The following is an 11,398-nucleotide window of genomic DNA, read 5'->3' as shown; positions in this document are numbered from 1 at the left end:
ACATATTTAAAGGTTTTTTTAAAGTTGAAGAAAGTTAAAGAAAAAGTTGAAAGGTTTATTGCTCATGTTCAAAAAAATCTAATTATTTTTTGCTTTGTCCCAGTTATTTATCATCCCACTGTAATTATTATATGTTCCTTGTTGTCTGGTAGTTGCCATATTTTATCTATCAATGATGTTACAACTTCTAGCATTGTTTCAGCTCTATTATATCGTAGTTCACAGTGTTGATATATCTTTCTGAAGTGATTCTGTCACCTTTAAGGTTTCTGGTCTGATGTTGACCTAGCTCAGCACACATTATCTCAGATTAAATGATACAAATTGGGGTGGCTAAGAATGCAAATCTGGAAATAATTTTACTAGTATGAGTCAGAAAAAGTCACAGTCTTTAACCAATTAGTTTTAAACATTAAAAAGTAATTTAATTCTAAGGAGAGCATAAAAGCAATCTGATCTTAAACAAAGATTATGGTAGTCTCTAATGGGATTTCTTAAATGAAGTTATGTCCTGGCAGTAAAGATGGAAATAAGCAGGCCATGGAATATAGCACAAACCAGATGGCATGACTACTATTATATCAAACCAATGGTATAAATACCCATCTTAATGAGAAGGGGAGAAAGAAATAGCAGGAAAAAGAACAGACAGAAAAAGCAGATGGATTAATTGTACTGTAGGCAGAGATCCAGAGATTATGGAGGAAAGTTCTCAAATCATATTAATACAGAAAACTTTAAAGATCATTCCACTATGCCATCAGCAGATCATGGCATGGAGTAGGCTGGTAAAGGAGCATCTTGAATTCTGAGAATAAGTTTTATCCAAGGGTAGAGCCCATAACTCTGGACCCAATTCAGGCTAAAGTAGCCATAGAAGCTACTTGGTCATTAAATAATCTCCTAATGCTCATTTGCCCAATGATTGCATCTGAGCCTAAAACTTTTGGTAGGACCTAGTACTCTGTACCCTTCTTACCTCTGTACCTCATCTTACAAAGCTCATGAGTCAGTTTTATTTTTTAAATGTCCCATCACCCTTTAGTGTCTTCAAATGACCACCTCCCCTAGAAGAAAATATCATTGGGAAGGCACTGATTGGAATCACTCAGGATGTAACCAATGATACAAATACACATATAAAAGTAGATTGAATAATGACTTTAATGAGGTCAAAAAACAGAAGATTCTGAATTTCTCCTGAATAGAGCACTGATAGCTGAATAGCCAATGGGATGAGTTGGGTAACTAGCTATAGCCTCAGCCTCATCCAGGTGCTTGGGAATCTCAGGATAGGGATGAAGCTCAGTGGTGCATGTTTTCAGGACACAATTGAAGGGAGGAGATTTTGTTAATTTATTCCAGCATATGGATAATATTCTCAAAACCACCAAGGGAGAACCATAGGCAATAAAGACTGAAAGCAGATGACAAGAGAGTTTCGGCATTCAGAAGTTTGTTCCATGGAGGATGAAGATGAGATCTTGAGTCATTTTACTTCTGTTTGGTGTTGGGGACCTGTGGATACTTCTCTTGGGCAGGAGGTGGATAAGATCCTGGAACCTTGGTGGTTCCTGGCTCCGGGATCTTAGGTTGGGTTGGCACTGAGACCACAGGGTAGTATGGCTCTGGCTTCTTGGTGGGATGTTGACCTGGAACTGTAGGTTGACATGGCTCTGGCAACTTGGTTGTGCCTGGCTCTGGAACTATAGGATGGCATGGTTCTGGCAACTTGGTTGTTCCTGGCTCTGGAACCTTAGGATAGTTTGGTTGTGGCAACTTGGTGGTGCCTGGTTGTGGGCCCTTGGGGTCACATGGCTCCTGGGGAGGTGGTTGGCAGGGCTGTTTGACTTGGTGTTGCTGAAGCTGAGGGGGTATGATATTGGGCTGCTTCTGCTGGTGGGAAGACATGGTTTGTATGATGTGGTTCTCCTGGAGAAGAAAGGACAGTTTATCAAATAAGGAGTAGCCAGAATCCCTGCTACAGAAGTATGGCTTTATGGACATTGGGCTTCCATGATTCTCCCTCTCTTCCTTCTATTTCTTACCTATATTTCCTTTATTTAATTATTTTAAAAATTCCCCTATCTTTCCTTTATAATGAAATGTACTCAGAATTTGTCTAGGTCATAAGATAGGTTGATAATCATTGGTTCCCCTCAATTGTCTGGGTTCTCTCCCCTTCTAGTTTTGCTCACATATGAGCATAAACTGCTTCTGAATCTTCTAGTGCTTGTTGTTAAATTTTCCTTTTTGTCTTTGCCTCTCTCTTTGTCTATTCTGTCTTGTTTCTTTTGTTTTTTTCTTAAGGTTTCAGCTTCTTACTCTGTCTCTTTTCATTTTCCAGGATTTTTTCATGTTTTTAGAACTAGATTTGGAAAAAAAAAAACACTAGAAGTGACCTCATTCAACTGTCATTTTATGGATGAGGAAACTAAGGAATTCCATAACATGTCCAAAGTCACACAAGTAAAACAGAGCTGGGATTGGACAGCAGATCCTGCTATTAGAAATCCAGTATCATCCCATTTCATTATGATGTTCCCTTTTCCCATTATCTCTCTTCTCACATGGTCCAACTCTGTGACCTTGGTTACTGTAATAGGACACATTTCTGCAGTGAACAGAAAATGGTAGTAGAAAATGGTCACTTAGAAAAGAAGTTAGAAAGATGACAGTTTTCTAGTTTAAAAAAACACATTAAACATTCTATTTATCTAATTCTAAAATGAGAATTTTATGTAAAGTTTTTGATGGATTTTGTTGCTGTATAGGAAAAAAGCATTAAGCAAGATTCCAAAGTCCTGTGTTCAAATTCAAGCCCTGCCACAAACTAGAAAAATAACGTGCAAATAATTTCCCTTTCTCCACATTCCTTCTGTTCCTTGTGTGTCAAACAAGAGGATTTGACTTCAAGTCAGCTGAAGATCACCGATTTCAGCACCTGTAGGGACTTCATAGAAGTCCTAAGCCATACTTGAATAACCCTTCCCTCTATAGGGTAAATACCTCATAAGTTCTCATCCATCCCTTAAGTAAAAATAGCCACTGAGGGGGAAGCTTCAACTCCCTAAGCCAGCTCATGACATTTTGTGATAAATCTAATTGTTAGAAGCTTTTCCTTTATATCAAGTTTAAATCTTCTTTTCAATCTCTATCCAGTGCTCCCTATTTCTACTTTCTGAGATTGAGGAGAAACAAGTTTAAACCTCCTTCCATGTGACAATCATTCAAATACTTGAAGATGACAATTATAGTCCTGAGTCAACAAGCATTTATTAAGCACCTACAATATGCCTTCTTGATCTTGAAGATGTCTTCCAGCCTTGGCATTCCAGGATTCTATGAAATATCCTAAATTGATATCATATCAGATAAGACAATATTGATCATTTTATATTTTTTCAAAGAGATAACAAAGAAAAGGTCCATAATGCTTAAGAATTTCTGATTAGGAATGAAGCAATCTAGATTCTAGTCCTGCCTCTGCTGTGTGACTTCAGGCAAGTCATTTCTCCTCTGGACCTCAAGATTTATCATCTCTGTAATGAAGCTCCATGACTGCCTGCATAGTGGAGTATTGAGAAGAACTTCAGAATAAAGAGACTTACCTGGTGCTCAGAGAAAGGCAGCTTCTCAAGGTTCTCGAGTCTGTTGCTGAATCCTGGGTATGCTATGAGGCTTTTATATAGTTTTCTCTTGTTCTCTCAAGGAAATGAAATGGTTATTTGCCTCAAGATTTTCATTCTTTCCCTGCCCAACTGTGAATCATTTCAACCTTCCTCACTGACCTGTCTGTTCAGTCTTTTTTGATGAAAACCACTCAGTTAACATTCCTTTGGCATCAGATATCTGACAATGTCATTGCCACTTAGCCTCCACTTTACCCCCTATTCCCACCTGGCCACTATCTGTAATGGTGGGACTAAGGGCAGAGCTCACTTGGGATTATTCCATCAATTTAATACAGAAAGCAGGAAGACCCATACCTTCTGAAGTACAGACACTATCTTCCCTACTAGAGTAGGGTCAATGCCCTCAAATCTGGCATATTGGATAAAATAGTTTCTTGTTTATATTCTATGTGAAAACAGACAGTTTTCTTAGGTTATGTGGGTTAAAAGAGGGAAGATAGAAAGTGGAAGATCCATAGAATTGGTAGAGTTGAACATGGAAGCTAATAAATAGTAGTATTTATTCTATATTTCTTATATGTACATAGTTATTTATGTGTTGTCTATCCCCATTAAAGTATAATCTTCCATAGATCAAGGACTTTTACCCACTTTTAAAAAACAACATGATTAGTTCAATGTCTACTTGGCACATTTTAAGTGCTGAATATTGGTTCCCAGACAGAAAAAGAGCAGTAATATAACTTGCCCTGAGTTACACAGCTGGGAAGTGTCTGAGGCCACATTTGAACTCAGGATCTTCCATCTCCCCATCTGACTCTCTGTCCACTGAGCCATTTATTTGTCTACCCAACCTCCATCTGGAAAGGGTCTCTTGTAGAAGTTAGAATTTAATCTGAGTCTTAAAAGGAGCCAGGGAAATCAGGATGCTGGGAATTCCCCCAAATTTTGTCCAACTCAACAAATCTGCTCCCCATTTTCTGTCTCTGCCTCTTCAATGGTCCCTTCTGTGAGATTTTAATGGGTTACAGATCATTCAAATGTTCCTAGATGTCATGATGTTTTGTGTACCTCTGTTAGTGTGTAATATAAAACTTTCACAGCTTCTCATCCTATTTTCCTTCAAGATTTAAGATGTGCCCCTTGGTATGTGAAGCCTGTCCTGTCCATCCCCAAAGTTACCAAGAACCTACTTATCTGCTTTGCTTCTAACTCCCTATACGCATGTTATCTCCCCTATTAGAATGTAAGCTTCATCAGGGCAGGGCCTGTTTCCTTTTCACATTTCTAGGTACAATGCCTGGCCCCTGGGTTGTAATAAATCCTGGTTGATTGCTTGCTTGATTTACTTATCCTGTGCCATTTTTTTTTCTGTCTTTCCTTAAGTCCTCCATAGATAAGAAACCATATTGCTAAAAAAATCTCTAATTTTTGGATGCTCAGTTTATTTTCAAAAGAATAAATTAAACTGAATTCAAGAAGTTGTTAAGCTAGGGCAGCCAAGTGGCTCAGTGGAGAGAGACCCAGATCTGAAGATGGGAGGATCTGGGTTCAAATGTGACCTCACACATTTCTTATCTGTGTGACTGTGGGCAAGTCACTTAATTCCAATTGCCTAGCTCTTACCTCTCTTCTGCCTTGGAAGTGATACTTAGTGTTGATTCTAAGAAAGAAGATGAAGATAAGGGTTTTTAAAAAGTTATTAAGAAGTTACTATGTGCAAGTCCTGTTCTAAGTGTTGAGGATACAAGGACAATATTGAATTCCCCTTCTGGAGCTTCCTACCTGGATACATAAATTTGGATGGCTTAGAATCACAAGAATCATCCAGTATCCTTTCTTTCATGATTTTTTCTCTAAGTCTAATAGCATCTTCCTCCTCAATTTAACTCAACAGATTAAGCATCTACTTTGTGCAAAGCATTGTGCTAAAGTGCTGATATACATCAGCTTAAACACTGGAATATATATATATATATATGTATATATATATATTTATCTAGGTGCTGAGTATGCATGAGCTTATCTTTCACTAGGGCATACATATGCATATTTATATATGAATATAGTTGTATATAGTTATATATATATATATGTATATAGATAGTCATTTTCAGTCATGTTTAACTCTTCATGTCCCCATTTGGGATTTTCTTGGCAAAGATACTGACTTGCCATTTCCTTCTCCAGATCATTTTACAAAAGATACTGACTTGCCATTTCCTTCTCCAGATCATTTTACAAAAGAGGACACTGAGGCAGACAGATTAGGTGATTTGCCCAGGGTTACACAGCTATTAAATTCTGAGACTGGATTTCAACTCACAAAGATGAGTCTTCATGAGAACTGTATCCACTTTGCCACCTCATCAATCCTAATAAGTAAAACAAGACAATTTGAGCAAGGAGAACACACCAGACATGAGAAAAGTATTTACTTAAGAAGCAGCACCTGAGATGAGACTCAAAGAAAACTAGGGATGATGAAGGGAAGAGGTAAGAAGAGAATGAATTGAAGACATGGGTGCCAGCTGTACTAAGGCAAGAAGATAAGAGATGGAAGGTGATATGTAGGGAACAGTTAATGGGCTAGTCTGGGAGGAACAAAGAGTATGTGAAGAAGGTTAATATGAAAGTCTTGGAAATGGAAACCAGAGCCAGATTGTCAATAGTTTTAAATTCAAGGATCAGAAATGTCTATTTATCCTTATATCGATGAGTGGTCACTCAAAGTTTTGGAGCCAGGGAATGAAATGTTCAGATTCTTTTCTTGGCATATGTATTTGATAGTCATGGACAATGAATTGGAGAGTGGAGAAACCAACAGCAGGAAGACAAATTAGTGATTACAATAGTATAGGGGAGAGGTGATTTATCCAGGATGAATAGAAGAATGCTGAATCCCTCAATAGAAATAAGGTTTGGAGGAGAAGTGATTGAGGGTGTGTAGCCTGGGGCAGATAGAGGAAAAGAAAAAAGAATGTTTCTTTGGATATGCTGAGTATGATATTCTGATATGGTTACAGATTCCAGATTGTGAGTCTTTGTTGTAGCAATCATTGGATCCTTGGAAGCTGATAAGATGGCCAATTATAGAAATTGAAGAAAGAAAAGAGAGTCAAGGACAAAACATTGGAGAACTCCCACAATTAGCACATAGAAGAATATAATGATCAAGTGAAGAAGACTGAGGACTGGTTAGATAGAAAGAAGAAAAACAGAGAATTAGAGAAAATTTCTTGGAAACTAAGGAAGGAAGAGAGAATGGTTAGTGAAATCAAAAGCTGAGCAGAGGTCAAGTAAAATAAGAACTATAAAAAGGCAAGTGAATTAAGCAGCTAAGAAATTCTTGGTAAACAAGAGTTTTGGTAGAATTGAAGTCTGTGTGGTAAAGCCAGATTATAAGGGGTTGAGAAGTGAGTAGGATGTGAGTAAATACAATTGATGAATGTAGAGCAGGGGCCTTAACTTTTGGTCCATGAACTTTAAAAGATAATATTTAAATATAAAAATTTCAACATAATTGATTTCTTTTGTAATCTTATATTTCTTCTTTTATTTAAAAAGTTTCTTATGAAAAATGAGTCCCTAGGCTTAACCGGATTGCCAAGGGAGTCCATAAGGGAAAGTTAAGAATCTGTAAGGCAAAGATTTCTTAGTATGATGGGGACTGTAAAAAGAAGAAGAGAGATATAGGAAAATAGTTTGGGAATATGACAAGGCCAAATGTAGGGTTTTAAAAGCATTTTTTTAAATGAACAGAAATGGATTCTCCACCCCATCCATTTCTTCAACTCCATTATTGAGAAGTATAGGCTTTTAAAGAAAGATTGAAACATAGACCTGTGTGTAGGCAGAATGAAGGAAGCCAGTGGATTAAGAGACATGAAAATACAGTGGATAAAGAAAATAAGAATATAGTGGCCAGTAGATAAATAGAAAGGAAATATAAATTCTCTGAAGATAGAACCTATTTCCTTTTTATTTTTGTATCACCAACCCTAATGATGTGGCACAGTGAATAGAGCACTGAGACTGGAGTCAGGAACATCTGGGTTCAAATCTGGTCACTGAGTAGCTGTGTGATCCTTGACAAGTGACTTTTTTTGCCTCAGTTTCCTCATCTGTTTTGACCTGGATCTAGAGAAGGAAATGGCAAATCTCTGCAGTATCTTTGCCAAGAAAATGCCAAATAGGATCCTGAAGAGTCAGATACAACTGAAAAAATGACTGAATAACAACAAAACCTAATAAATATTTGCCAAATTTAAATGGATTCAATGTCTGATAGGGTAGCTCTTGGGGGACACTTGAGGAGAGAGAATCAAGTTCGCAAGTTGAAGAGTTGACCTTAATTAAGAAAAGGGCTCCCTTATCCTTAGAGATTGGAACAAATGGGGAGAGAATGGAGATAAATGTAGAGAGAGTTGGTTCCTATTCATCTTCCTATTCTCTTCCCTCCCTGTGGAATGAAACAAAAGAGAGAACTCATGACAGATGACAATAGTTTTTTTCAGAAAAGTAAGAAACAAGGTTTATTTTTAAAGAGAGCAAGGAAGAGATGTTAAAGGGGACCGAAGGGAAGGTAATGTTGGGAAGCCCTGAATGGAGTATAATAAAAGGGTCCTTCAAAGAAGAATCAATAGATTGCTATGTAGTCATGAGGGCACTTCTGAGATCAGGGGATTTCACATTGTAGTAGATCTAGTCAACACGATTATGTGATCTCCAAAAGCATGTCAATAGGGGTGGAGAAGGCAGATGGTAGAGGTAACCCAAGACTGTGGTTTGGCAAGGAATAACTGGTATTGGAATAACAAGAAAGGGTAGTCAAGGGAAAGAGGATAATATGGAGTGGAACTGGTCCAACTATAGGGCTAAGACTATGAAGGATGGGCAGTGAATGGGTGATGTACTTAGAGAATAGGGAAGGGTGGAGGAACAGTTTGTTACCCATGGTGAGGGTGAAAAATAGGTTTGGGAGGAGTGAACCAGAAAAAGACATGGAAGGACATGAAGTTATGATCCCAGGGAGAATGACAGAATTCTGAATCATAGAGATACCACATTCATCAGTGATGTGGAGATCAAGGATATGACCACCTATAATTAATGTGTATGTGTATATGTGATGGACTTCTTTGACAGTCTAGTGAAACATATTGACCTTTTCTCAGAAGAATGTTTTTATGTTCATAAAATAAAATTAATGGGATTATAAAAGGAACAAACAATTCTAAAATAAAGAGGAAGTTTTTCCTTATCCAAATTCATGAACTCAGTTAAATTTATTCATATATCCTTGGACATTCATGAACCTTAGCTTAAAAACCTCTGTTCTTTATGTGAATGGTTTAAGTGGATTAAAGAGATAGGTGCATTGTGGAAATTAAGGGATTTGATATACTTGGAGGGCAGGTTATTAAAATTCTTAAATTATTATTATTCAAATATCTTAAATAAAATTATCTTGATTTATCTTAAATATCTGAGGATTAGGATAGAATAGAACACTGACCAATTTGATAAAATGACCTGGAGGTCTGTAATAATATTTCATTTATTTATTTAATTATTTAGATTTTTTTTAATTGAGAATTTTTACTTAATTGATTTAGAATATTTTTCATGGTTTTAATGATTCATGTTCTTTCCCTCCCCTCCACCCACCCCCTACCATAGCCAACACTCAATTCCACTGGGTTTTACATGTATCATTGATGAAGACCTATTTCCATATTATTGATAATTGCACTTGAGTCATCCTTTAGAGTCTATATCCCCAATTGTATCCCCATCAATCCATTGTAATAATATTTTAAAGAATTATATATGTAAAACTATATATGTGTGTATGTACATATAAAATAAAGCTAGTTGGAGCAAATCTTGAAGAAGAAATTGCTGAATGATAATGGTATGGGGACTATTTGGAAGTGGCAATGAGCTTTTGACTGACCTAGGGTGACAGAGGGCATGAAAGAAGGCACACCCAATGATTGAGAAGTTGGGAGATTGCCATGAATGCAGTATATTCTGGAAGGACTCAAGTTTCTATGAGTTCTTTAATTGGAAGGATTATGAAGAGAAGAGAAAGGAAGTAAACAATAGAGTGGAGGCTCCAGTGGGTACAGTGGAATGAGAAGGCAGAGGAGGCTAAGGAGTCTTTAGGGCTAAAGTGTTTGGGGAGGAGATTGTGGAGAAAAGTAACAAACAGGGAGGATTTCCTGTCTTTTCAGATGACAATTTTGCAACTACAGGGATAAATGGACCATTTAGCTAGCCACAGAAAGGGAAAGAATTAGTTCACCCGAGTCCCTCGCCCTCCAGATTCCTGTGATGAATAAACTTGGCATCTATGTGAGTGTGATGGTGTCACCTTCCATAGCTTCTCACTTTGAATAAAATGGAGCTGGGGTAGGGAATGTAGGCTGCAAGAAATGCAGTCTGTAAGCTCTATGGTTCTGAGACTCTGGTATCACAAACAGATGCTGAAGGTAATAACTAGGTCCCTGAAGCAAACTGCTGAATTGAAGTTTGGTAGCCATATCCTAAGATGAGAGGGAATGAGGCACACCTTGTTGAAAGTGTGATGTTATGAATCCAGTGTGGGCTTGGAGTCAGGAAGACTAGGGTTTGAAAGTCCCCTCAGTCATGTTAGTGACCCAGAGCAAGTCATTTAACTTGAGCTTCAGTTTCCTCATCTGTAAGATGGGAATTCTGATAATGTATTTAAAGCACCTTATTAACTCTAAAACTTAAATAAATTTATTTATTTATGAGGATGACAACATCTCATGTATAGAACAAGCACAAGTCTTTCCAATTCTGAACCCAGAAAAATAGAGGCAATCTGCTACCCTTGGTGCTCAGATTCTCGGATAGATAGGAGTCCTTTAGGGAATTGGCTCCCTGAAGCTCTGAATCTGAGTTCATTTTGGTAGTTTGGGACCTCTATGACCTAGATCTTTTTCCTGTCCCTGACAGTTAAAAGGGTTGACTGTTCCACGTTAATTGCTAATTAAAATCCAGGGACATCCAGAAAGTCTTCAGTGTCAGAGAAGTTCTTGGTATAAACAATTATCTTTGGGAGTGTATAGCAGCAATTCCTAGGTGGGTGTGAGTCTGGTGGAAGGAAAGTGAAGGAGTGTCCTGGAACTTGGAATCCTGGTAGCGATTCTGGATAGTGGAGGTGGCCTGAACGCTAAGCCGGGTGGGGGGAAGACTGGTTCTTTCCATCTCTCCATTGAGAAGGAAGAGAGACTGGAGAAATATAGGGCTCAATTCTTAGAAATTAACTCCTTCCTCTCCCCATTGGGAAGTGGCAATGCAGAGCTGGTTCCCCTCCTTGATACTTTTGTGTCAATAGAATGACTGTTGGTGAGAGAAAGGAAGTCTCTAAGGGGAATAACTTTTAGATACCAATGATATTAATTCTTGTAGCCTCTGGAGGGGAAGGAACAACATCATTTGGTGAGAAAGGCTGGGTGAGAGATTGGGGCAATAACTCCCATAGGGTGAAACCATAACTATGTTGATTTATTCTTCTGCAAAATCAGTTCTCCGCAAATTCCTGTATAGCTTTGACAGCAGGATACACGCTATAAAGGCTTGTTAATAGGGCTTTAGAATATATGGGGGTACTCAGGGAGGACTAATTTTCTGGTGAGAGGACTTGCTGAACCTTTTTTGGGGTAGCTTGCCCACTTTTGGTGCCCATCTGTCAACTCAGCTCTCACCTGCGTCTCTAAGACGCTATAGCA

At 38.0% G+C, this 11,398-nt stretch overlaps 1 protein-coding gene across 1 annotated transcript; it reads right to left on the bottom strand.

Annotated features, from left to right (window-relative positions):
• Positions 1 to 1,154: 1,154 nt before the first annotated feature.
• Positions 1,155 to 3,669, bottom strand: LOC100018686 (cornifin-like). Its single transcript, XM_001371764.3, has 2 exons — positions 3,612 to 3,669; positions 1,155 to 1,932 (listed from the first exon to the last, which is right to left on the bottom strand). The coding sequence occupies exon 2, from the start codon at positions 1,909 to 1,911 to the stop codon at positions 1,495 to 1,497; it is 417 nt and encodes a 138-aa protein (XP_001371801.1). The 5' UTR covers positions 1,912 to 1,932; positions 3,612 to 3,669; the 3' UTR covers positions 1,155 to 1,494.
• Between the last annotated feature and the right edge of the window lie 7,729 nt (positions 3,670 to 11,398).

Source organism: Monodelphis domestica, chromosome 2 (assembly GCF_027887165.1).
Source record: "Monodelphis domestica isolate mMonDom1 chromosome 2, mMonDom1.pri, whole genome shotgun sequence".
NCBI lineage: Eukaryota > Metazoa > Chordata > Mammalia > Didelphimorphia > Didelphidae > Monodelphis > Monodelphis domestica.
This window is presented reverse-complemented; position numbering and strand designations above follow the sequence as displayed.

Coding starts and splice junctions, on each gene's coding strand:
- LOC100018686 (XM_001371764.3), bottom strand. CDS start 1,911: ATGTCTTCCCACCAGCAGAAGCAGCCCAATATCATACCCCCTCAGCTT.